Source organism: Dermacentor andersoni, chromosome 9 (genome assembly GCF_023375885.2).
Source record: "Dermacentor andersoni chromosome 9, qqDerAnde1_hic_scaffold, whole genome shotgun sequence".
Classification (NCBI taxonomy): Eukaryota; Metazoa; Arthropoda; class Arachnida; order Ixodida; family Ixodidae; genus Dermacentor; species Dermacentor andersoni.
Window position 1 is genome coordinate 96,128,547 of NC_092822.1, and position 27,883 is coordinate 96,156,429.

The 27,883-nt window shown below is 45.6% G+C and overlaps 1 protein-coding gene and 1 pseudogene across 1 annotated transcript in view; one reads left to right on the forward strand and one right to left on the reverse strand.

Moving 5' to 3' along the window:
- Window positions 1–27,883, forward strand: part of r (carbamoyl-phosphate synthetase 2, aspartate transcarbamylase, and dihydroorotase rudimentary) — a 184,959-nt gene that overhangs the window by 106,314 nt on the left and 50,762 nt on the right. The window contains exons 24-31 of the mRNA XM_055069310.2: window positions 63–230; window positions 1,739–1,921; window positions 5,773–5,877; window positions 7,905–8,189; window positions 9,923–10,171; window positions 13,682–13,846; window positions 16,094–16,225; window positions 19,412–19,613. Of these exons, the coding sequence (XP_054925285.2) occupies window positions 63–230; window positions 1,739–1,921; window positions 5,773–5,877; window positions 7,905–8,189; window positions 9,923–10,171; window positions 13,682–13,846; window positions 16,094–16,225; window positions 19,412–19,613 (1,489 nt within the window). The remainder of the gene's footprint in view (window positions 1–62; window positions 231–1,738; window positions 1,922–5,772; window positions 5,878–7,904; window positions 8,190–9,922; window positions 10,172–13,681; window positions 13,847–16,093; window positions 16,226–19,411; window positions 19,614–27,883) is intronic.
- LOC126528407 (piggyBac transposable element-derived protein 4-like) lies at window positions 23,991–24,782 on the reverse strand (annotated as a pseudogene).

Genomic DNA, 27,883 nt, shown 5'->3' on the forward strand with positions numbered 1-27,883 from the left:
CACAATCCTCCTCCTCACCTTGTCGAACTACGTTAATGTGCATTTGCTCTTTTTGCCTGCAGGACAACCAGCTGAGGGTGATTGAGTGCAACCTGCGTGTTTCCCGCTCCTTCCCTTTCGTCTCCAAGACACTAAACTGCGACTTCGTCGCACTGGCCACCCAAGTCATCCTTGGACTCCCTGTCGAATTTCGTGATGTCACCTTTGGCATTGCCCGGGTTGGGGTCAAGGTCAGCGCATATCTTTCTCCTTAAGCGTGGGAACACGGGTGGGGGAGAATCATGGGATTCATCAGACTACCAGCTTTATCAGCAGATGTATCACACTTTCAACTGGTTCTAACGGTGTGAACAGCCATTTTTTTTAGAACCTCCTATTTTTTAGAAAAGGAAGTCTAATCGGCCAGAGATTAGCACAGGACATTTATATGTGTCTCTCGGTTTGCAGATGAATAAAAATCTGTAGAAGCCATCTCACTGTGAATGTTGACATTACTGCATTTAGCATAGAGGGAATGTCATACCGTATTGCAAGCACCGAAGCGTGCCACGTATAAGGCGTGTATGATCTCACACACTTCCTTCTAAGCACACTGTGCCATCTAGTGCCTCACACATGCATCACACATTCATTCATAGTGCATATGCGAATATATATTCAAACAAGATTGTTTGAATATTTATGATGTGGGTTGGACTGTGCCCACCAACGGAGAAATTTAAATGATTTTTTTTAATGCATTAGCATCCTTTGGGTACTTCATGCACTTTCTTGGGCGTATCTGTGTGTTTGTACTTCACCATTTGCCCGCCTACCTGGGCCACTGGGTAGTCTGTGGCCGTTCTGTTCATATTTGCACACCTGTACTTTTTTCTCACGAGCAAATGTGGGCCAATTTCGGGAAGTGTTCCTACAATAAGAGCAATTTTTCTAGATTTTGCACGCATGTCGCCAGTTAGTACTCATTCCTTAAAGTGTTTATATATAGAAAGCAGCATCAAACAAATGAGATGAATGTGCCCCCTTTGCTGTTGAGAAGAGTGGAACATCTATGTCCAATTGTGTTACAAAGTGTTAAGTGGGTGGTGGCTGCAACACCAGGGAAGGCAGAGCTTGTGCAACCCCCAGTCAGGAGGACGAATATTATACATAGCAGAAGCAAAATATTAATGAATAAGAGATGACATTATTATGTTAGAAATCGCAACACCGCCCCGTCCTTGTCCTGCTGCATGCAATTTAACAATGACATTTCAAATGAAAGAACCCTTCAAAGCCTTCCCTTATACAGCATCAATAGTGAGAGCTGGACTAGTAGGTGAGGTTTCATATTGTTTTCTATACCAGGGGTGGCCAAACTATGGATGGTGAGACACACACGGTTCATTCTGTTATGTGCAGCTCTTTGCTAGCTACCAAATGGGGCAGTGACTATTTGCTCCGATGTTGTGCACGCAGTTATTAGACCACCTCTTACTAGGCTAGGCAGACGTACTGTAGCATGACACAACCACAATGACAGAAGCATTGACATCACAGGTACTATAACGTCACTAGTGCCTGTGCTCTGTGTGTTTATTTTATTGTGGGTATCTCATTGCATTACATTGCCCTTTAGCAAGCACCTGCTAGCCCAGCAACATGTCCTCCTGTGCTGGTTGGTTTCGTGAGCTTGGTTATTTACGGCTCTTCGAAAGCCCGTCTGTCTGACTACCCCTTCTCCATACTTTCTTTGCAGGTGCCCCAGTTCTCGTATTCCCGGCTGGCAGGTGCCGACATCCGTCTCGGCGTGGAGATGGCCTCGACGGGAGAGGTGGCCTGCTTCGGAGAGAACAGATATGAGGCTTATCTCAAGGCCCTGCTTAGCACTGGATTCTGCATTCCTGAGAAGAAGATATTCCTCTCCATCGGGAGTTACAAGGTGACTGGTCTGCATTAATCTGAAGTAACAATGATTTTGGAGGCCATTTTTCGGACGGGAGAAGCTGTGCCTTTTTTTTTTTTATTGGAAATGAAACCAGCAACAACCAGCACCTTGTGGCCCTCTCATGCCACATTTGTAGCCAGCGTTCTCACCGACAATGCACCTATAGCCCAAGCTCACAACCATCTTACTGTGCAGTAAGGATAGTCGAACACTGAGGTTCGAATTGAGTTCGAAGCAAATACTAATTTGGCCGAATAATTCCAAATTGAACATCTTGAATTGTAGTACTTCATATACCACATATTTGGTGAAGAAAAGTATGGCAGCATTTGCTATAATTATATTAAGGGGGGACACGGCTCTTTGCGGCGAAAAAATAGATTTTTCGAAAACGAAATTTTCGATATCTACAGCTAATATTCCTTTAATTCACCAAGTTTCGAATCTCGGGGAAGAGTATTTCATCCGCAATATCAATTTGTAACATCACTGTGAGCTGAATTCCGCGCAAAAACAGCCCTTTTTATCGCAGCGCGTAGCTCTTTTTCTACACGCGCGATCGCAGCCATCTTGGTCTCGTTGGAAAGAGGAGCCTTCCTTCTTTAATTTCCCGCCAAAAGTGACTCCGTCGGTACGCCAGTGACGTTGAAATCCGGGGAGAAAAAAAAGCCCGAACGCGCGATCCGATTCGTTGACTAGCGCACGTGACCAAAAACGCGTGCTGTGGTTGGCTGCGCGAGGTTCCCATCGTCTGCTCCACTCCGCAGGCGACGCGACTGCGCGTCTCGTAGGTTTGTTGGCACATGCCCAAGGATGTCCGATCCACCGGGAAAGTTCGCCACGGGGCACAAGTTCGGCAGAAAGAAGAAGTGATCAGCTTATAACTTTCAAAAGCGCTCCATTCCTTCTAAAAGCATCGAGAGTAGCTCGCCGCCAACCGCAAATGATGCCGAAACTGCGGACGATGCCGAAGTATGCCTAGCCAGCTCACAAATGAGTGAAATCGTTACGGACAGCGGCTGCGTTCGGCGTGACACTGCAATGTTGCAACGTGCGGATTTGTTGCAGAGGGAGATGAATGCTCAAAAAAACTTCGAGTTCTTGCGTCAACGCCAGCAACTACGCGGGGGTTGGATTTGCTCACTCGCGCCGACGGCGTTGCAGCCGCGCCAGTCGACGCCGAGGCAGGCTTCGCTTTCCTCAGTAGGACTCCGCGAACGGACTGATGTTGTCAAGTGCAAGGTGTGCGGCGGCAGCGTCGCAGTAGGCAAAAGCGAACGGTAATCTGGCCTCGCCATAAAGATCGTTATCACATGCGCGTGTTGCGGCGATATCGCGTCGGCATGGAGCTCGACCCGCGTGAACAACCTTGCCGCACGCGCAATGCAAGCCACCGGGAATCGGCGAACGGCGCTAAACGATGTTTTTGCCGCATTTGGGTGGCCGTGGTCAGAGCGGCTACATTCCTGGTGGCTTTTAGCCACTTTCACTGCAAAATAATGCAAAATTATTTCTGTACTTTTGATTAAAAGTGAATGTATTCCTTTTTTCTCGTTTTCTCAAAACACCGACTTTTCACTTGTACACGATGTACGGTCAGATTTTGGAATTTCTGCTTTAAAAATTTTCAATTCTGCTTTAGATCAGACAGTAGGGTAGCCACAATTCGAACAGTAAAGATTGAATTGCTATAAAATTACTAATATTTGATATATCAGAATAGTATCCCTACCATTATGTTCCTTATGTTTTCTAGTACCCAGGCATGTGCCAATGCGGATTTCGTAGCGCATTTTTTCCCCTATTTCTGCAAATTATGAACAGTGAATTTCATTTATCTTCAGAACTAAATGGCCATTTGGAAAAATAATTACATATTTGAAATCAGCACAAAGGTCTTAACAAGAATGGAAAGTTCATGAATATTGATGGAAAACATCATGAACATTATTTGAATTACAGTGTCCCCCCTTAAAGAAGCGAAAGTTTCATTCTTGCCTGGTTGGACCCCTGTATCATCCTTGATCAATTTAGTATTCAAGCATTTGCCGTAATCACCATGAACATGTCCTGAAATGTTTTTTCTCGTTTTCTCAAAACGACATTTTTGATGGTAGTGTAGTTTTGGAGTGACGATATTTCTGGTTCTACTCATCTTATTGCAATAATTCTTTTTTCGTCAGAAAGGTGGACAAAATGGGAGTGCAGTAGGCCTAAAATGTGAACAAATATCATTACAGAAATTTTGAAAAAGTAATAATTTCTTCAGGGTTACACTAATGCCTTCTGCTTACAAAAGTTTGACATGCTGTAACTTCGGCATAAATCAGTTTAGAACATTCATTCTTGTAGCACTGCAACCTCCGATCATTCAACATCATTTTGATCTGCCAGTCTCCTTCATTAGCAGCCAGCATTGTAGAGAGAACTTGCCTCCAAATTAGTCCATACAAAAAAACATGAATTGCTTATATTTTGAAAAGTACTTGTTGCATGGGAAAACCAACTGAATATTTGAAATCAGCATGTCAAAATACATAGGTGATGGAAGTTTTATCAAATTGTGGCCACAAATAAAAAATGAAAATTTAAGTGGGGTGTCCCCCCTTAATACAAATGTAAATTTTTCTGCTCAAAGTGAATAGTCGTCTTTGCTTAACACCTTAATATCAGAACCAGGAGTTGAAAATTAAAAAAAAAATAATGTGTGGTGGAGATTACCTGCATAGATAGCAAGTTTATTTTCAATGCTAACGCAAGTTCCACATTTCTCTATAGCACCAGCAGTATGGCTTTCTATTTCCTTTTTTTTCATACCCTCAGTAAAGAAATAAAATTAATGCACATATATAGTTAAGGGGACACGTACTGTGTTCCGTGGCAATGGCCCCCTTTCCGGTATATGCTTCGCCGCTTAACACGGCTGTATTGCGGTGAAGCTAACTTTAGCGAGCTGGTGAAAATCAAACATATCATAACACGCTTATCGGGACTGACGGTCGCATACGTCCGGCATTTCTGACTTTCGAATTTGCATCTGCACCACCAAATTTACGGGACCACCCCATTGAAACGCAACACAAGATGCGGGAAAATTACAAAATGACAGCGTATCAAATGGGAGCTTAATCAGGGATGTAAGTGCTGGGCTAATTGCGCCATCTTGCACTAAACAATCGAGCTGCGCCACCCTGCTCCAAAACACTAATTTCGGATCAAGTTGTGAAATTTATCAGGATGTGTGTGTTCAGTGGAAACCACACAATATTGCCCAGCCCTACTCTGTAGCTGTGCAAGAAAAGAAGGGAGAGAGAAAAATAGGGCAGGGGTCATAAAATAACCATCGCGTGGGTGCTTGAATTCAGTATGGTAGGAGGCAGGAGCTCTGAGGAGAGGGATGTCACATGTGGTCGCCATGACCTTGCAGAATTTTATTTGTGCCATCTCGGCCACTACTAAACCCTTTCTAGAAATTCTTGTGGCAGAATTCTCTGTGGATCGTACCTTACAGGTACCAGTGTATAACCGGAATTTCTGACAGAGTTTGGTGAGGGCTCCTTTGATAATCTGAATTTAAATAATTTTTAATTATACCTAGCTGGTTGGACATCTGGTCACAATGTTGATGCAATGCCCAAGTCGATCCAAAGGAAAGTTTCAATTGTTGCACCTTCTGTTTCCTTCTCAGTTTGTTTCACAGTGTTACTGCCGGACTTTGCAGGCACTCTTGCAGCTGCCTTTGAGTCATAATATAGGCCAACTGCATGTCATATTTAAATGTAGGTGTGACATTCTTGTTGTAAGCGGCAACATCATGCTGAATCTGTCGTGCCTTGCTTGTGCAGCACAAAGCTGAGTTCCTGCCCAGCGTCCGAACATTGGAGAAGATGGGCTTCCAATTATATGGCAGCCTTGGCACCTCGGACTTCTATATGGAGCACGGCATCAAGGTACGGTATCAAGTTCACGCAAAACAGAAAAAACAACACAACATAATAAACCAACATAGCTGGCGACAGTTGCTACGCCCGGCCCAGCCGTCACATGCCATTACAATCGCGGCGCCACCAGTCCAAACTCATCCTGCGCCCGGTGCCTATAGTGACCCCTTTACTGGCAGCATCTATCTCGGCATAGCTTAGGGGATAGTGAATGCTTTGAGTCCTAATCGAAAACGCATATTTTCAGCCCACCTTAGGAATATTTGCAAGCAGTAAGGGTAGCTCACAATGTCCGATGGCAGTATTTACTATATTCTAGGGTGCGCCTTTCTTTATTTGTCCCCCGAAAAAGTTTGGTTAAAGAAACCACGTTTTTATGCTTTGCCGCGTAACACTTCTGTATTGCGGCGAAGCTAATCTTGGGAAACTGGGCACTCCTGTGCAATATGTATTACACCCTTGCCCATTTTCCTTGCTATAACATTGGGTGCGCATTAGATTTCTACTTTGTTTGGGAGCTTTTATGTTATCTCTGTGTTTTCTGTTTGGACGCATAGAATGCGGGCACATATTTGATTTTGGGTTTTGTTAGAGTCAGGCAGATATGGCCAAATGGAGTGGAAAGAAGACTGGAGAGAGGCGTGCGAGGCTGACAATGCAGCAGTGTGCTGCATGTGCACGCAGTTGGGTGTAGAGGCTCACATCCCTTTTTTTTTTTTTCAGTATCATCTTTATTTTCTTTTTACCGGAGGCACCTTGTTGGCAAATTTAATTATGACCAATAACATGGCGTAAGAACATTACAGTAGGTGGTTTGCCTTTTTTATGGTATTTAGTATTGACTTTTCCTTGGTATTTTCGCATTCGAGAGTAGAAGATATCCGACATTCAGTGTAAAAAAAAATTTTGAGATGAGGAGTAAAGAAACACATCAGGTTGACAATACGCCAGGAAATATATTTCTACTTCAACAATATTTCGAGATGCAGTTAAACTTTGCTATAACGAAGCTGGTAAAATCAGCAATTTACTTTGTTACATCAAAATTTTGTTCTGTTGAAATTTGACCTTTTTGCATATAAGTACAGCTGCCAATCTATTTTTTCACATGGAAGGAGCCGCAAAATTGTCTGAATTATCTTGCAAACAGAAAAAGCTAATTTGAATGAGGAAAGGTTTCACTGTGTTGAACATGAGAGTCTGCTATGAAAGATGCAGTTTCATGCCATGTTGACGATATCTTCACATCATCAGAGCGAAGCCAGCCACACTTTCGCTCCGCCCCTGCTGCTGACAGTGTTGTCCATAGTGGGACAGTGTTATCGTGAAAAGTGCTGGCAGCAGGGGGCGAATGCTTTCTCTGCCTCTCACTTCAGCGCGTCTCCAGAACTCGAGATTATGTGACCTCCAGTACTAAACACGTAAGCGCACGTGATGCCACACTGTCTCAGCACGCCCACTCTTTGCGCAGTCAGCAAATTGCCTCTAAAACGAGGTGCACAGGCTGCGGATAAGCTCAACCACACTGACAGCCATGTGCAACCACGGCCACACTAAAAGAGAAAGCGTGCACCAGCCTGCCCCCTCCCCTCACATTCACTTTATCGCGTTACCCCGAACTGGCTCCCCTCCCCCTTTCCCCTTGCTCACACGGCAGCACGGCGCTAATCAAACCACCATTCTTCTCAGCTCACCCTCCCATTCTTTCATTTGCACCTAAAGCATATAGTGCACGATGCACAATAGGATCTTACCGCACTTGGACTTTATATGAAACATGAGTGTACAGTACACTGGTTAGGACACATATTGCAATTGCAAAAATAATGTTGATGCTAAAGCTTGGCAGATATTCTCAAAAACAATGGTTGCACATATCCTTCTACAATAAATTGATTTGGAATGGCACACTTCGGTCAGTTCTTGTTATTCTATGTTCTTTGCTTTGGTGTGGCAATGATTTTCTTGAAATGTGAACACACCATCTTCTGCGTCAACACCCGGATTACTGTGCTTTCTCTGTGTGCTTTTGGCAGATTGAGCCAATGACATGGCCTTTCCACGACCATGACATTGACGAGGACACGGTGAATGGAGGGTCGGACGGTGGAAACCAGTGTGTCTCACAGCAGGCGCAGTTGAGCATAGCGGACTTCTTGGAACAGAAAGAGTTCGACCTGGTGGTGAACCTGCCCATGTGCAGCAGCGGGGCCCGCCGCATCTCAACCATGTTCACCCAGGGCTACCGGACACGCCGCATGGCCGTCGACTACGCCGTGCCCCTCGTCACGGATGTCAAGTGCGCCAAGCTACTTGTGGAGGCAGGTTGCATAAACGGGTAGACGGATAAGTGGACACCATGAGCATCCTCTTTGAAATGGGGTGGCGGCTGGTGCCACAAAGCTTGTCATTATTTTTCACTTCTGCTGCATTTATTAACATTCTCTTGAGCTATCTTGTTCATTTGAACAGTCAGACTTAAAAGAAATTTATTGACTTAATAAGTAATGTCCGGTCATTTTACGTGTTCCATCCCTTAGTGCCACCAGTACTCTGGCCATCTTTTACTTTTCTGAAGGGCAGGTTCCTTAGCCTTTTCCTTGCTTTCTTTAAAACCAGAGGCCTCAGCCAGGGTACCAACCACGTCTTCATTGACCCCTTGGTGGATACTGTGACATGCTAGCAAAACATGCTGAATGCATACTGGAGCCACAAAGGTGCACAAATACGTCAGTTTACGTAGCCTTACATCCTGAGGTGCAGTTGTAATATACGAAGTACAGCAGTACCTCGTTGATACATTCTCACTGCGCATGATTTCTCGGTGCCGTTCACAACCGAGAACACGAAAAATGACCCAGTACAGTTATGCACCTTTTTTACTGGTTCATACGTCCCTAGGAAACAATGTTTCGGCACAAAAGTTCTGTACGTAAGCAACCTGCGATCGTATTATATTTTTTCCGGCCACTAGATCCCATGTGAACAATAAAAGGCACAAGATGCGCCCAATAGAGAACAGTAGCTGCCCACCGCAGCAGCTTCCCTGCAATACTCGCCTGCCCATCTCGCGTGAGAATTCTGCCGCCCTCTCACTTGTTTATAGTACCAACAAATCTCCTCCCGGATCGTCGCGCACCCCGTTCACAGTTATTGCGATAAGCATCTTCACCTACCCGTTTCACAGCATGTGGAGCGTAGTGTTGAAAGCGTACTGCACACTCTTAATAGGCGATATCCTAGAGGCGATATCCTTAATGGCGATATCCTAGAGAAGTCGCCATTCTCTGCGGCAGGAGGTGCGAAATGAGCATGACGTTTCGCACTGGAGGCATCTTGGGCATCCTATTCCGGTGTAGCCCACCAGCTCGATTTCATTGCGGTTTAGCATCGTCGTAGGAAAACGACATGTGTCTTGGGTCGCTCGGGCCTCACGAGCTCAATGTGCTTCGGCATCTCGTGGCACAGGGATTTGCACTGAGTGGGCACGTTAAAACTTCCCGCCAAAATGCCCTGCTCAAAGCTGCTGACTCAGGCTGAATTCGAGGAGTGCCAACGTAAGCTGGCCGAAGCCACAAAGACGATAATGCCTGGCAGCTCAGGCCCTATTAGCTCCGTGTGCGTCAGCGTCTCGTGCTGTAACAATTTGTGCAATGCTTCACGTTACATAGATGTAAACTACAGTTCAGTCTGTTGAATCTTTTGGTGACTTAGAATCATATGTTTTCTCAATTAGTACGTTGCCTGGTTTTTTTTCTTTTTTCGAAAACATGAATGAGGTTCTACTGTACTAGTTACTGTGTAGAAAGTGTTGCAGATCAAAAACAACTGTACTGTACTGCAGAGCTCTCGGAGCATTGCCTGCTAAGCATGAAACGGGTATAGTTTTGACTACGGAAGCGTCGCGAATGAAAACATAGACACCTTTGGTTGCCAGTGCGCGTGCTACACTCATTTTGTTACATTTCTTCGCCGGAGCTTGGAAGGGTGGCTTTTGATAATCATTTGGCCGGGGCACTGTTGCAACTGGCTATGGCTTGTCTTTGCTGCGCAGGCTCTGCGGCTGATTCGCAAAGCGCCGCCCGTCAAGACGCACATTGACTGCCTCACCTCACGCAACATTGTGCGCCTTCCGGGTCTCATTGACGTGCACGTCCACATGCGGGAGCCGGGTGCGACAGAAAAGGAGGACTATGCCTCCGGCACAGCGGCTGCCCTGGCTGGTGGCTTCACAATAGTCTGCGCCATGCCGAACACCCGACCGCCGCTCTGTGACGCCGATTCTCTTGCGGTCTGCCAGCAGGTAAGGTGGTGGAGATTGCGCGGGAAGGAGATATCTTTGGATAAGCACCGTCACTCTTAAACGAAGCGTGAATCATGTGACAAGAACATCTCACTTTTTCCAGTATGGCACATCAATGTAAAATGGCAGGCCAGTGGGCAGAAGTATTACTCAGCGCTCCACAACTAAGTTGATGTTTCCTTTTGCACCTGCTGTAAGTTGCATCCTGGCTGTCTGGGGTGCCAGGAGTAGAGGCAGTATTCTCAAGCGTTGCAAGGCTTTGCGCGACTCGACACTTGGCACGCTAGCATACACAACCAGCAGCTTTCCTGTCACTGTACCAGGAATGTTATTGGCTGTACACTTCAATGCACTCACTTCAAGTCACACGAAATTCCACAGGGCGTTCTTTATTTATTTATTTATTTATTTATTTATTTATTTATTTATTTATTTATTTATTTATTCATATTGCCCTACAGCCCCCAAAGGAGCATTGAGGAGTGGGTTTGTGGACAGCGTTGGTGTACTTTTTTTTTTTCCAGCGCCATTCTCAATTCTCGGCTCATTGTTTGACAGAAAGTGCGACGAGTGTCGACCGGCACATGGTTAAGGGGGGACGCGGGGATCAACTATGGAAAAACGACCCAAAAATCACTTTTTAGAAAGTTGCAGATTCCGAATCTTTGACTCCTTTTCTATAAGTTTTCCAAGTATTTCCGCTGAAAACGACTGCTAAGTACCATAAATAAATATATACACCAGGCAATACAGCGAAAATTTCGTGAAAATCGGTGGAAAAGTCGCGGTTTTCGAGCGCCCCTAGCTCCGGAACGGCAGTACGCAGCGCGGCCATGCTGGTACCGTTGAAAAGCGCGCCTCTTCGCCTTTTGACGCCCCTCTTTCATTTCCTGATAGAGAGAAGAGCAAGCATAAAAACATAAAAAGTCTGAAGGTCGCGGAGCTGCTTGTTACGGCCGCCGATTGGCTTGCTCCGTCACGTGCGTTCTATGAGCCGCCCCATTGGCCGGGTCTGGAAGCGAGCTGCTGCGGCGTCTGCTTCTCCCGTTCCTTCGCGCGCTGGCTGCTGCGCCTTTGTTTACGTGTTAGATATTCGAGGTACACCGCCGCTTCATCGCTTTATTCCGATTTGAGTTTTCTATTTCATTTTGTGGTTTCGAGCATGACTGGGCGGACGTGGACGACGAAATACGCGACCGAGCACCGCTTCGGCAGCCGCAAGCGCAAGCCGCCGAACATCCGAACGATAAGTAGTCCTAGCAGAGATGTGTCCGCGCGCTAGCTTGCAAGAGAGACTGTCGACGCATTGCCGGGCAGTTCGCAGGCCGTTGCAGCCTTGAGCTCCAATGGTGATGATACCGAACTAATAACGGCCGTTTCCGATGCTTCCGGGCCTGCGACGTCCCGTAAATACTCCGCGACGTACCCCGATTGTGCCACCGCCGTCACCGAGATGAACGACGAAAGTGCGGTCCAAGCGCGTGCGTCTGCCGGCCGTGAAAACGAACCGTGCATCAGCAACGGTCGCAGCATACAGTCTCATCTTGAGTCACAATTCATCTTGTCGGAGGTGCTGAATATGACCGCCGCCACTGTCCGCGCGTCACTTGGTTCTGTGCCGGCAACCGAACGGAAGATAGGGTTTACGGCGGGAGGAGCATGCTCGGTGGTGACGGACTCAAGCGAGTCGAGCGGCTGAGAAAGATGCCTTGAGCAAGAAGAGGGCACAAAAAGCACATGAAAGCAAGCATAAAAGATCCAAGAAGCCAAGAGATCAACCTGACACCTGCACCTACAAGGCCGGTAGTTTCTACTCGAATAAACATGGCCCAAAACTTCGAACACCTTTTTCTCAAAACTTTTTTCTACCACAAAGGTCAACTTGCAAAGCCAATATCTCAGCCACTGTTATGAATATTTTTACACCGTTTGTTTTGTTACACTCATTGTGCACCACTGCACACAGTGACATGTTTTGTTTTCAAAATAGTTGCTTCAATAATTTGTTATCTTTTGTTTTCACAGTCGAGATTTTCATGCAACTGAAGTAGCTACCAAGGAATGAGAATATAAAAAAAATCTGGTAGGCTAAAAAAATTACAGGAATGTCACTGTGTGGAGGATACATATAGGAGTGCTATCAATGTTTGCTTGAACTCCTACCATCAATATACAGGTGTGCAGGCATTTTGCAAAAATGAAAGCAGAAAAATTTTGTAAACAAAAAAGTACTTCAGATATTGCAGCCATATTTTCACAGTTTTGTTTATGTGATATTATTAACGCCTGTGCAAAATTTCATCAAAATCGGCTGGTAAATAAAAAAGTTTGCTTTGATCCCCATGTCCCCCCTTAAATGCCTCGGAGTTTACAGGCATTTTGTACAGTAAAATAAAGCACAGGTTAGCGAAGACAGCTAGTGGGAATTGCTCAATTTTCCAAGTTAACGTGAGCCAAATGCAGTGTTTTAGTATTATGGCTGACTAGTCTAGTATTGTAACATTGGCAATGTAATTGCAATGTTCCAACTTATCAAATTAACTCAACTTGCTATTAAATACATGTGCATATTATTATTCAATATTTGATGCAATATTCTATGCTTAAGTATTTGAGGTAATAGTTCTGCAAAAACCCGCAATATGTCCACCCAAAAGTTTCAGTGGATGTCTCATTTTCCATTTATTAATTATTTGATTCATATTCAAAGATATTGATAATCACACACCCCCCTGCCAAAAGAAAAAAATTAGCCTTGACTCATTCCCAGTTCTGAAACCTGCTCCAGGAACTGAGGCAGCAATTCGCACAAGATAATAAAAAGTAAAAAAAATGCCTTAATGTTTGTTGTTATTTTTGCTCATTGGAAGTAAAATAAACCTTTGACCCGCCCCTTTATTGCAAGGGGTCCCCCATCACTTCCACCAGGCCACAAGGGGTCCCCGACACATCCGCGGCTAAGAACCACCATATTAGCAAATCGAATTATTTTGAATGTTCACTATTCAATTCGAAATAGAATATTCAAGTATTCACATAACCCTAAATAGAAAGATTGCTGCAAAAACACAGGTCCACTATTAAACTGCCTTGATGTACCAGAACAGAGCTGTAATCAGTGCTGGCATACTATTTTGCTGTTCCTTTTATTAAAAGTAGGTAGCACTATATATCTTAATTTATATCTGCCTATGTTACTGATAGCTTGTTACATTCTCATTATGCAATGCTAAGAGACTCCTGAGCATGTGCAGCAGCGTATTTTTCTTGCCCAATATGTGTAAGCATTAAATTTTGTAAAAAATTTTCTGATATTCAATATTCTATTCGAACCTGATGACACGTTCAAGTTTTGTTTGAATACCAATTGGGCGTTCCCTTTGAAGAGTGTGCCATGCTGCGCATAAAAAGATGGTTTCCGATGCTGCAAACCATTATCAGCTGCCCTTCCTTTTTCTCCCAATTTTTAACCGTTGAAATTTGTGATGTCTTCCTGTCACCGATGCGCAGGCGGCCAAGGCTGGTGCTCGATGCGACTATGCCCTATTTGCGGGTGCCAACCAGACAAATGCCGAGAGCGTGGTGTCACTGGCACCGTCGGTTGTTGGTCTCAAGATGTATCTCAACGACACATATGGACCCCTCTGCATGGATACGGTTTCGGATTGGCTCAAGGTAGGTATCCTTGCAATAGGAGGTGGATAGTTGGGCTATTTATTTCATTATTGGAAAGGTAGAGCGCAGGTACGACAAGACACTAAGATACTCGTGTCATCGTTTTCGTGTCGCGTCATTCCAGCGCTCCCAATAGTTAGTGTCCTTGCTTTTCATTGTCATCATTTGTGCAGTGAATATAATTGAACTGCTTGCCGTGGGAAAGAAAAAAAACTCTATACAATTTGGTGGTCATCACTATCCCAACCTGACTGCATCACCAGCAGGTTAAGCCAAGTTGCACATATTTACATTCTCAGTTTCACCCTGTGGTCACTGTGAGCCAGCCAATTGCTGGTCTACCGCCCACAGGTTAAGTTTATGGACACTACATTTGGAAAGCGGAAGAAAGCCTTACATGCATTCTCGTCACTGGTTCCACCTCTGATGATCAGTGCACAGCTGACAGTTCACTGCAGTCATTGCTTGTAGGCTTGTTAAAAAAATTAACAAAAATTGTTTTGTTTTTGTTTTTTTTTACTTTAGAAGGTAGCTGCCAACTCCAGAATCTCTGTATGCAGTTTCAATTTTTTTTAGTATGAAGCATGATTATGTCCTCCTTTAACACACGGAGTGAAAGCGCACACCAAATGCAGCGCACTTAAGTTTGGTGTAGGACTTCTCGTTTCAGAACAGGAATAGGAGGTGGGGTCACATGGTATCGCGAACTAGTGATGAAAGTCGTCAGTCAGTCCGGCTCAGTAGTCATATGCTTAGTGACGACTACTGATACTGACATATGCTCATGACTGTGGTAATTTGCAACTGTGTCACTTTTTCAATGTTACCTTCATGCATATCCTTATTTCTTATTTCAAAAAATTCACCGACGATTACAATACTTCCTAATGCGAAATTCAAGCGCAGCTCTATATGTGTTTTCATTTCACAATGTACAGGCTGGCGCAGACAATGCAGACAATCTGGCTCGTGCAGCACATTCCAAACGGAGTGAAGTGGGGTGAAACTGCCTTGCTGATCGGGAGATTGCGAGAGGCGCATTTGGTGTGGCTGATACGTAGGCGCAATTCACAGCCGCCGCCACAGACAGACCTCAACTCAGGCAGCACTTTCGTGAACAGACGGCACTTAGAGGGCCTCGATGCGCGCACCACCGCGAACTGAGTGGAGGCGATCGAGCACATCAAGGCACTCTAACAACACACACTACTCTGGCACCATGTCGTAGCCATCTTTGCCATAGCCGTCTTGTGTGGAACTATGCTTTTGTTCTCTTGTTTTTGCCATACTCTCCCCCTCCACTTTCCGCCTTATCGTTCAGCTTGACTCTCCTCCTCTGCTTTCCTCCTCACGCTCTATTCACTCTCACCATCTATCATCACCCGCTGTGTTCAGCGTTCGCTCTCATCTTTCACTGTGCTCGTTCGCTCGGTTACGAGGTACAACACCAACACTTGTCACAGGAATGGGCGCCTAAAAGCTGCACCCTGAAAAAATTGTGGAGCTAAACAGGAGAACAGAGGCTCATGCTTGCACATTCTCAGACAGGTGTTCTGTCTCGCACACACCGAAGGGCAGAGCAAAGCTCTGCATTTTGGTGCGTGTACTGCAATGCAATACTTTTCATTCTTGTTCTTGTGTTTACCGCCACGAAAACGTGCGTCACACTGACAGGCTTCTGTACATCACCGTGTCGAGGCGCAACTGTGCATTATCGAACTTTAGCTTGTCCGTAAACATGCTAGCCTTTGTGGAATACTGGCTTACCAAAGAAGTGCGCGGCAGCAGCAACAGGAGTAGCAACATTTTGTGATGCAGAGTTTTAACCAGAGAGGACACGAAGCTATCATTGCAGTGGCCTACCATATTCTACCTAACTGCTGGTGTAAAGTGGTGGCAGCCATGTAATTGTTCACATACAGTCCTTTTATGATTTTTCTTCAACGGACCAATAGCCTAATGCAGAAATGTTTCATGTGTATTGTAGCTGGAAAACAACGCTGCAAGAGTCCGCTACCGGCCTCACTACTGCCATCCATGACTTCAGTAACCTGATAATCCCCAAGTGTTTAGAAGTTTGCAGGCAAGCCAAAACTCTAATCGGATGTTTTTAGACAAAGGTGTGGCAGTGGAGGCAGGAGCACACGTGTGCAAAGTGACTCGGGAAGAGACCTTGATTTTCGAGAGTGCCGACTGCTGCGTTGGCGTAAGTACGAAACTGATGCCGTGCTACCCTTGAATGTGCAGCACTTCGAGAAGTGGCCGAGGCACATGCCGCTGTGTTGTCATGCCGAGGGCCCCAGGACGGCAGCTGTCATACTGCTGGCCAGCCTTCAGCAGCGGCCGGTGCACATCTGCCATGTGGCCAGGGAGGAAGAGGCGAGTCTTTTTAAGAACCACAGCTGTCGCAGTTTTTTTCATCAGCTGTTACTGTGCTTGTGCAATAGTACACAGAGCTAGCTGCCTTGCACAACCTCCCCGTTTGCTTAGGGTATATGCGTTTAGATCTTCTAAAGATTTCCTCAAAAGTTGTAATATTAGCAAAGCACTAACACTACTGACAAAAAATTCCAGTGGTAATACTGCTAAGCTTGGGGTTACTTTTCAGTATTGTAAACGGTGTCATTGTGGTGTTATTAAAAAAAAAGCACCTGCAAGCAACTACGGTGAAATCTCCATACGGTCGACTTATATTAATTTGACCAAGACTGGGCCGACGAAATTGATCGAAACATCCAGCAGGTCAAATTAAACAATATGCAGAAAAAAAAAAGAGGGAAACACATAGCTGATTCATTTGGCAGTCTTGAATTGGGGAACAGCACGAAAGACGAAAACACAGAAGAGCCACACAACACCCGCACATAGCACTGCGTGTGGTTGTTACGTGCCTCTTCTGAGTCTTCTTTCGCAGTGTTCCTTAATTGTAGATGTTCAACGAACTAGCCAACACATTCACCTTATTAGACATTTGGTAGTATTTGCCCAATTCTAACGCGGCCCCTAATCAAACAAACGCCCACTATCTATGCATCTGAAGTAGAAAACTAACATAGCAATGACATTAACGTTCCTAAACAAAGTAGCAGCTTAACACACACCTGACTTTTTAGCAAGAAACATGGGCAAGCGTGAATATCGCAGGGTTCATACACCTCCTTAAAACCCTTGAATTTGGAAAAGGGATTCAAGGGTACTTAAAACTCCTTAAAAAATAAATGTACCGCTTGAATTCCCTGAAAACTGGGGTTGGGGATCTTTTGAACATTCAAAGTAACAAACTCTGCATTGGTGTGATTCCATGGACCCTGTCTATCAGGAAACCATCCTAAATATTTTCTTTTGATAGTGTTACCAATCATTGCGATGTGGCATGTCCACAGCCACCAACGATAGGCTTGTCTAAATTTCCATTGCCATTGTGGAGCTAGACGAACCCAGATCAAGCGACCAAGCCATACCACTCTTGCTAGGTGGTCCACACTGCAGCCCTCACGGCTCGCTCGACTTTCAAGCCCTAGGTTCTAGAATACCTGGCGGAAAGTAAGTGTCAGCCATATGGCTTTAACACAGCGAGTATCTTTGGCTGAAGCCAGATGCTACTAACCATTGTGCTTTAAGGTTATCAACATCATTACAATGGGAAAGTCAACTTTGAAAAGCCACCTGAAGAGCTTGAAGCATATGTCCAACTCGGCAGCTGCTTAGCTGCAAGACATTGCAGCTAAGATGAAAATTTAAATTTATTTTCCGTGTCTGTGTAGGAATAAGGTTTGTTTTCCCCTCCTTGAATTTTAGCCTTTCGCATCCTTGAAATCGTTGAACTGTCATTGAAAGTTGAGTCGAGTGTTCTGTACAAACCCTGAATGTGTTGCACAGTAGTAGTCGTTTTCATAGTCATCCTTACCGCACTGTGGTGTAAAGTCAGCTTCGCCGTATATCCGCTGTGTTGTGCGGTAAAGCATGCAAACGCAGTTCGGTTTTGTATTTGCTTGCACTGTGCAGGCAAACCTCTGCCCAATTTTCATGGAAAGAAACGATACAAATTAGAGTCAGGTAAATACTGTAATCAGACGTTGTTGAGTTACCGTTATTGCTTGAAAATCTTCCAAGGGCAGGCCCAAAGTAAGCATTTTCAACGGGAGATGAAATGCATTCACTGTCCCCTGTTCTCCACCAAATAATGCTGCCACTAAAGGTAAAGGGTCACTGATGGGGTTACCATAGGTGTGAGGCATGTGCAGGCTGACTGGTAAAGTTCAGATTATCTTGTTAACACCAATTTGAGGATCGAAATAACTTAAGTTTGGGCTCATAGAAATGCATAGGTGCTGGCCAGGGCCTTCGGTCACGATCAAATTAACCGGAGTCAGATTAACAGAAGTCTACTGATAACAATTATCAGGGGACCGCTGAATTAATTGTTTTGTAATACTGTTGTACTGAAAATATGCGCTCAGCAGGGCCCAAAGCTTCGGTGTTGGCCAACCATCACAGTCAGCCCGGGAAAGACTGCGAGACAGCAGTGACTTCTGCTCCGAAGTCTATCTTAAACGTGGCCATTCTGACACCATGTTCAATCTTGGAAACGAGGGACGAGGTAGGCAACCAGTGTACGGAAACCAAAGAACATTTATTTTCTATGTCTCGAGGCCCTTATGTATCGTGCCCTAGCCTAGTGTGGTGCCCCCTTAAGGCTGCTGAGTACAAGGCTCACAAGTTGCAACGTCTGCATAAGTCATGCAATCAACACCACGCTGCACCCATAACCCTGACAGACAATGATCATCTGCAACATTTTATTTCTGTAGGCCTCTTCATTGCTTTAGACAGCACAAATTAATCTTTTATAGAGGTCAGTTAGCAATGCTAGTTGTAATATGTGTTAGTCTAACTTAACAGACAACAGCTTGTAGCAACAAGTTTAGTGGCACTTTCAAAAAAAAAAAGTGCCAACGGTAACGGCACACAAAGAAGGAAGAAAAGACAGGACAAGGCGCTTGGCAAGTGGCACAACCATCATACATGGAAAACAACCACTGATTTTTGTAGACCAATGTTGAGGTGTCATTAATCATCTAAATAAACACAGTATCTGTTTTATAGTATGCTCTGGTTTGCAGGAGTGGTTCGAGGGCGAAGCTCACTTACATAAAACAGCAGCACAAAATGTCAAACTTGAGATTTTTGGGCCCTTTAGTAGACATTTCTGTGGAATCACCATAGCACAAGGAGAAAAATCAGTTCTAGTAAAAGCCGAGGAGCAGTAGCGTAAAAAGAAATATGTTTTAGGACTTGTGTAAGGTTGCAGCACCCACAAAGCAATGCCAGGTAACACTTTAGTCTGAAAAGGTGCATTTCTAAATATTTGGTCGCTGCTTTTTAAGTACACTTATGACCATTCAGACTTGTTTCTGCTGCCGTGTGTGTTTGGCAGTGATCCTCATAAGGTGATTGGCAAACATTGCTTGCTTAACACAGGCATTTGCTGTTCCGTGCTCTTTCATGTGGGTTGCTTTAGTTTCCTCACAAGTTTACTGTACTGAACTGTACATTGTAATGCAGATAGCTATAATCAAGGCTGCCAAGGCACAGGGGCACGCGGTGACCTGCGAGGTGACGCCGCACCATTTGTTCCTCACCATTGATGACATCGACCGGCTTGGCCCAAATGTGGCCAAGGTCAAGCCACCGCTGATGACAGCCAAGGACCAGAAGGCGCTCTGGGACAACATTGACATCATTGACTGCATTGCCACTGACCATGGTGCGTGAGTCAGGAGTTGGCATGATGCCATCAGTCCACAGACACATTGCCTGTTTGACTAGAAGACATTTAGTTGTAATGAACTTGCTGCAATAGCCCAGTGGCTACATTGCACTGCTGAGCTCAAAGGGACCCTGAAACGTTTTTGACTATTCTGTACAAAGATACTGAGTCATTAGAGAAGGTCTTTCTGATCATTGACGCATCTAAGTGCTCCACGTAATGCGTGTAATTTATTATAAGGTTTTAAAAATTTACATCGCTGCTGATTGCAGCACACTGCTCAGCTGAATTTTTCAGCCGCCCCTACCCATTTGGCGTAAATTGCCCTAATGACGTCGGTAGGGCGAGCTATCTGATTGGCTCCCCAGGGCGTGTCATGGGTAATTCTTCCAACTTTACGGTGAACAAGTGTTATTTTATTTGTGTATTTGTAATAGTTGGAATGTTAGTTCATTTGTTTCTATAAAAAGAAAGTAACAAAAAGAGTATGCACAAGAATAATATCCCAGTACACTTAAGCACTTCCGACACACAGCAAGTGCCGTCTACTTACGTTACAATGTGCTCCTTCTTGACGAGAGCTTCGCGGTCAGTGGCGATCTGTCTTTCCGTGAGCACCATAAATCACCTTTGTTGCGTTGTGGGCTGCAAACGTAGCGACTGGCAATATGTCAAGCTGTGTCCCTCTACAAGGCAGCAGATGAGCGGAGTGGCTGCAGCGCATCTGAGTATTGGTATCCGATCGGCGCCAGAATTTGCGATTTTGTGGCCGCCACTTTACACCGGAGGATTACTACCACAAAAGCGTTTCGCAAGCCTGGTATTCGGGTAAACACAAGCGAGGGGACCGTGCCTGGCCGCTTGACCGTGCCGTTTCACAGGATGAGCAGAAGCGCAAACGTGAATGATCAGCATGGTGCAGCCACCTGGTGGCACAGAGCTCAACCACACACTGTAGCAGTAACGAAATATATTCTTTGCTACTGGCGTAAATTTTACGCAGGAGTGTAATGGTTAACATGCTGTTTTTGTAAATGTTTAAAATGTTTTACACTTAATTAGGGCAATATTAGCTCTCTGTTTGGCTGGTTAAGCTCTGCGCCAACAGATGGCTGGACTGTGCAGACCGATCAGGCCGCTCACGTACGTCTACGCTAAGTTGCTTCATCAGCTTGAGTTTATGCCTCCACCTATCCGTCGAAATGCCCAGCTCGCTTGTGGTTACCGGAATACCAGACACGTTCAGCACTGTGACAGAGTGCTCGCAACGCACCAGAAGCCACCAGAAGTCTGAAGCAATTTCGTAGGAACCACTTCTACATGGCCGTGTGTACGCGTTGGACGCCACGAGCACCAGGTCACGAGTTTGTCCGCTTTAGCCCTAATCTCCCCCTTATTCTTCAAGATCATGCTGAGAGTACTTCTCGGAATCTTGCATGCTGCAGGGACATCCGGCTTCTCACCGCGTTAGAACCGATTTATGATTTCAAGCTTCACAACGAAAGGCAAATTCCGCTGCTTCATCACGGCAACACTGTGGGAAAAGGCCTACAAGGCACAACCACAATGAACCAGAAAAGCAGCGAGACAACTTGCACTTGCACCATCTTGCAGGATGAGAGCACAAGAGCCTTTGATTGACTTGGAGCAAGCGCTGCAGGCGGGCCAGGATCATTTTTTGCAGGAGAGTGTCGATGGCTCGCCCGACGTAGCGCTGTCACAGTAGGGAGAGCGGTTGGGTGGAGCCGTGCCGCCAGGTTTCCCCTCCGCTGCGAGGGAAAGCCAACTTTTGGAGACACTTTTGCACCGCTTGTCGTTCGATATATTGGGAGTCGCTGCTATTTTTGTTCGACATAAGCATAATTTTTACTATGTATACTCGTTGTAATTATACCGTGTTCAGAAATTGTTCATTATACAGAATAACTCGATGTAAATGGGTTCAATATAGTAGGGTTCGATTGTAATTTAATACATTCACAAATGCTAACTGAGTTATTTGTGCGAGTACAGTAAAACCTCGTTAAACCATACCCGCATAAACAGTAGTTTCGTTTTAAAAGCAGTAAAGTCAAATCCCCGACTCAGCAGCCATTGAACATACAGTCGCCGACCGTTTATTCGGACCTCATGGGGACTGCGGAAATGTCCGAATAAACAGGTGTCCGAAAAAGCAGATTAAGGTAAAAGAAATTAAATCCTTTATTTCCACGCACTTATTTCGGCTCGGCAGTAGGCTTGAAGAAATCGTGAATGCGCCATTGCACGCTGTTCCGTTTACGCGCAATCAGATAAGCCTGAATCTCGGAGAGGGTCGTATGGTCACTGAAGGCCGCTGAAAGCACAGTCACTGCTTGTACACGCTCCGCATGCGACGGCAGCGTAGCACATGGTGCGTCATCTTGCGACTCAGAGTCATCGTCCGGCGGTGCAGCAGAAACCTGACGAATGATCTCGTCGTTGTCGAGTTCTGCGCATGTCAGTACAGCAGTATCAGCACCTGTGAAACTGTCAAATGAGACGGTGTCCGGAATCGCAATGCAACCACTGCGCAGGTCTCGGCAGAACATTTTCCGCGTCAGTAGGGAGCACATCGGAAGGCGACAAATCTTAGGCCTCCCGGCACCCGCTTGCCGGCATTCCCCAGCGCAGTCTGCGCGGGCACTGTCGGCGCGATTAGACACTTGAAGCGATGTTTCCGTATGCCGCGTTGCATCACCGAAACCTCAACACAGCGCACAAAGCAAACACCACCATGCCGACACCAGTCGCACAAACGAAAAACGTGGCCTACTCGCAGCGTCGTGCACGAAGAAAAATCAGCTGCTGCATTGCCTTGACATGGCTTACTAAGCTGAAACCGGAACTGCTGTAGAGCCACTCTATCGAACCAGCCAGAAACGATGATGATGAGCGGCGATTTGCAGTAGCGCCACTTCGTGGGTTAGCAAGGAGGCTCCGTTCAAAACAAAAATGGCGTTCAGCAAGTCGAACCACGCACCGGTCAGAGTCGGTGCATGGTGCTCTCGATCGAGTTGGCTCAAGGAGTGTCCAAAAAATCGGACGAGGGGTTGCAAGGTGTCCGAACTTTTGGCAGTTGTTATACATTATGGTCTATGGGGAGAATGGCGGTGCCACGAAGCAGACCGAATAATCGAGCATGTCCGAATTTTCGGAGTCCGGAAAATCGGTCGGCGACTGTAATGCATTTTGTATCTGCATAAACCGTACCAGCTCATTGCGTACATATCGGTTAACACGTAGTGTTTCCATATTTTGTCGCGAAATCACAGTGGTACGTTGGCCCGGCAGAACAACGAGCCTCAGAGATTGGAACGGCCTCCAAGCACAAACACAGAGGGCGCTTGGAAGGGTGAAGCCACATCAGCATCAACATCATTTTGGCACTGTGCCTGAGTCGGAGCGTTGTGACCTGTGTTGTGGTGCCGTGCAAGTTAGGAGAAAACTGGGTGCTCAGCGTAGAAGAAAAATTGGACATCCTTCATGCTGTCGAACGTGGCACAAAGAAGTTAGTGCTGGCACATGAGAGGATTCTACCGTTGACTACGGTGTGTGGCATTTGGAATGCGAAGAAGTTGGTCGGCAATGCTGCAGCAAAAAACACAAATACGTCAGCTACGAGGTTCGATTTTTCGCCATCGTTGCCTCTTTTACTGCCGAAGTGTCACCTAATGACAGTGGTGAGAACGACACAAAAAGCAACAGCACGGGCGATTAAGGCCCGACAGTGGCAGATGATGCGCATTATGTCAGCCTTGTGCGGGTACTTGCAGAAAAGCTGCCACACAGCTTAAGGGAGTTTGAGGCCACCGTCGTTGCTGCTAGCTTGCCGTGGCATCAAACAAAAACAACATACTTTTGTCATGCGAAGTGAATAAATTCTGCATGTTTTCTGCCCTTTCATTGCACTTTCTCATAGTTAGATATTTGACAGGTAAGTGGACAATCTCATGCTATTCAGGTTAAGCAGTAGTACCGTTTAGTACATATGTACTTTTTCCGAGCTCTGGCCAACTACGTACCATTTAAGAAGGTTTCACTGTAGGTTCTGTATAAGCAGCGTTGACAGAATCGTTAGAATATACTCGCACCAATCCTAAGTGTAAAACGGTCTACACATGGTTTGGGCCCAAGTTGACGGGTTTAATACTCGATTTCTTAGCATTGTTTGCCTAATTTTGGCAGTTTAACCCATTCGCTGCCGCCTGCCGCGCGCACATGCCGGCCCTCCGTACCGCGCATTTTTTGACCGAAACGGTGCACGCGTGCCGCACTCTCATCTTTCTGTGTGTAACGAGCCACTAAGCAAAAGATTTGCTGGACAATTATAGAAATACATTTATTGACATTTGAGAAATATTCACATTTTATTCTGTGAAGTTTTTTCAAGTCATAGGCATTTCACTGTGTGAAAAATCTTGAAACACTCTGGCATGTGCAGAGCAGCACCACACTTTTCGCACTCCCAGCGGCTTTCACTTTTCTTTCCTCTGGCCTTACACACCTGGCATTGCCTTGAGGGGTTCTGCTTGACAGGATTTGGTGGGATTTGGCGTGGGAAATGGGCCCATTCGGTAGCCTCAAGGTGCATTGGAGATGGTCCCGTAGTGTGCGCACCTCGCCTTCGATATCCCAGCGCTGCCGTCTCTTCAATGATTCCTTCTGCAACACTGATCTTCCTTTCAGTGTAACACCGTTTCTTCCCAGTTTTCTTAGCTTGCAAAACGTAGGAATTGTAGATGGCAATATCAAGAACATAAAAAAAATCTTCTTGTACCCTTTCGCATACTGCCGCATAATGGGAAAGGAAGCCAACTGCTGGTCTTGACGGTCAACGCCTCCCATTCCCTTGTTGTAGGCTTGTACAACTCACGGTTTCAACACTGGCTCATTCCCTTTGTGTCGCCTTTTTCCAGTGTCTATGATGTCTGCTTCTCTGTGGCAAGTTGAAAGCATGGTGGCGGGCTTTCTGTCCTTCCACTGCATCGCCATGATTCCATGAGAGAACGAAGTTTTGCACTCGCCCTTCTTCAGCTTCAGCTCTTTGAATTCTTTCGGCATGTTCTTTCTATTCATCCTCACGGTTCCAACAGCATTTGAACCAGCACTTCTGAGAGCCAAGAAGAGATTCGGTGACGAATACCAGTTGTCCGTATAAATAGTGTGCCCGTTGGCAATTCTATCTCCAAGAAGATAAATTACAACAGCCTCACTGCACAGCATTGAGCTGGTAGCACTTGACTTCGTGTCTTGACCTGTATAAATTGAAAACCATAGGCAGTATCCACTAGAAGACTCATAAAGTTTGTAAAATTTTATACCAAAACGAGCCCGCTTGCTTGGGTTGAACTGGACATAAGGCAGGCGTTCGCGTAACTTCATGAGGCTTTCATCTATCGCAAGGCTCTCCTCAGGGGAGTAAGCACTCTCAAATGCCTCTAGCATATAATCTAGGACAGGGCGCAGCTTGCGAAGCCTGTATTGGGTGGCGGTTTCCTCTGCAGTGGAAATATGTAGGTATTTTGACAGCTCCCAAAAACATTTTCTTGGCATTACTGATTGAAAAATTGGTGTGTTTATAACACTCCTCTCAGACCAGTATGAGTTTATAGATGATTTCCTCACTTGACTCATCAGTATACACAACGCAATGTACACTTTGACTTCCGGGGGCGTTGTGGCGAACCAAGCCGGGTCTGGCGCAGAACGCTGCTTCTCCAGGGCTTCTCCAGGGCAAAGTAAAAAAAAATGGTCTCATGTTTGGAGTGTGTTGACTATAGAGATCAAGCAAATCAAACTTTCCTAACGTATAAACAAGCACTAGTCCGTCCATAACATGCAGCTTTTGTAGCTTATTCATATTTCTAAGAATTCTTGTGCGACATAGTCTAAAAAATTGCTTTTGGTGCTTGCGAGCAACAATCACATACACAAGTGATTGGGATTGTGACTCATGCACAAGTCACCTGGAAGCAGTGCCATCCATGCTTTGGTTCACAGCAGTCAAGCTTACATCCACAAGGTCCTTCAAGACGCTGATGTGTGAAATCCACTAGACGCAAGGCAACCCCACTCTTGCATTCTTCAAACTCCGTAATGAAGCACCGTGCAAAAGAAGCTGCGATAATGACACTGTAACGGCATCATAGTTTGCGTGGAAGGTGCCACATGCATTGGCATGCACAGCAGAGTACGATTGCCACAAGCGTCGCAGCACCAAAGCAGCTAAAAACAAAGTCAAGAAAACGAAAGGTCGGCTGCATGCAGATGTTCATGCGCTTGTTTTTGTCGAGACCGTAGAGTTTCTCACTATATTATGCAGAGGGAAATCTGGCGCCACCGTCTATGGGAGTTTTCTAACAAGCGCTGTGCCATCACAGGAATCGTGGTATGATCTGCGGTGGTTGCTTAGTGGATTTGATGTTGCGCTGCAAAGCGTGAGGTCGCGGTGTCAAATCCCGGCCATGACAGCCATATTTCAGTGACACCAAAATGCAAAAACACCTGTATACTTAGATTTAAGTGCACGTTAAAGAACCAACCCTAGGTGGTCAAAATTAATCCAGAGCCCCCCACTAAGGCGTGTCTCATAATCAGGTTGTGGTGTTGGCACGCAAAACCCCATAATTCAATTTACTTTTAAATGACAGTATATGGGTATACGAGGCTTGTGTTGGCTGGTGTACGAGGCTTCATCTAAAATATGGGTATGGCTACGCAAATAATAAAGTTTTTAAAATGAAATCTTCATAAAAGGTTTTCATTGATCCATATTACATCTTTCAATGAAGTTTACTTGCCCACCTGGGCAAAACCGCTTCCAGGATGCTTGCCTTGGTTAAGGAAGCTTACAAAGACTATGCCCCATTAAGGGCCAAGGATTTCTGGTGGCTCAATGAGCTCAAGAACGGACGGAAGACCATTGGGAGGCATGGAACGATCTGGACACCCTTCAACAAGTGGTTCGGGCACAAATGTGGCCAAAGTAAAATTTTAAAAAATCTCCTGTACTCCGACTGTTGTTTCAGTATCAGACTAATCGCCGAAGACCTCAACATGTGCAAAACAACTGTTCACAAAATTCATCATCATCATCAGCCTATGTCCACTGCAGAACGAAGGCCTCTCTCTCCCTGCGATCTCCACTTACCCCTGTCCTGCGCCAACCGATTCCAACTAGCGCCCGCGAATTTCCTAATTTCATCGCCTCACCTAGTCTTCTGCCGTCCTCGACTGCGCTTCCCTTCTCTTGGTACCCTTTCTGTAGCCCTAATAGACCAACGGTTATCTAACCTGCGCATTTCATGACCTGTCCAGCTCCATTTCTTTTCTTTTATTGTCAATTAGAATATCGGCTGTACCTGTTTGATCTCAGGTCCAAACCGCTCTCTTTCTGTCTCTTAATGTTATGCCTAGCATTCTTCGTTCCATCACTCTTTGCGCGGTCCTTAACTTGTTCTCGAGCTTCTTTGTCAGTCTCCAAGTCTCTGCCCCATATGTCAACACGGGTAAAATTTGTACACCTTCCTTTTCAATGGTAATGGTAAGCTTCCAGTCAGGAGCTGACAATGTCTGCCGTATGTGCAAAATTATTTCTGAAAACTTGAATATGCGCAAGGTTTGTTCAAAATTGGGGCCAAAAGTGTTGAGTGATGAACAAAAACGATGGCGAGTTGACGTTTTCCTTGAGATCTTGTTGCAGTTAGAAAGTGAACGGGACTTTTCAGACGGCATAATAACAGGCGACGAATCATGGGTGTTCCAGTACGACTTCGAAACCAAGTGCCAAAATTCAATGTGGCACGCTGCGAACTCTCCGTGCCCCTAAAAACCAAAAATGTTGCATTCAAAGATAATGTTCATTGTCTTTATTTCCAAGCGTGGGGTGGTCCACAAAAAGTTTGTACTTCCGGGACAAACCGTCAATGCCGTGTTCTACAAAGAAGTCCTCGAGTGCCTTCACAGAGCCATCTAACGGAAACGACTGGGGATAGCCGATCGCTGGAAGCTCCACAACGACAAAGCTCCAGCTCACACCGCCTTCATTGTGACCGCCTGCCTGGTCTGGATAGGGGTTGCAACCTTGCTGCATTCACCGTACAACCCTGATGTGAGCCTGACCAGACTTCTTCCTGTTCCCAAAGCTCAAGAGAAGTCGGAAAGGTCACTGTTTTAACAATGTTTAACAAGTGGTAACTGTTTAACAATGGCAGCTGACTTCCAGGGAGCCTTTGCAGCATCAGAAT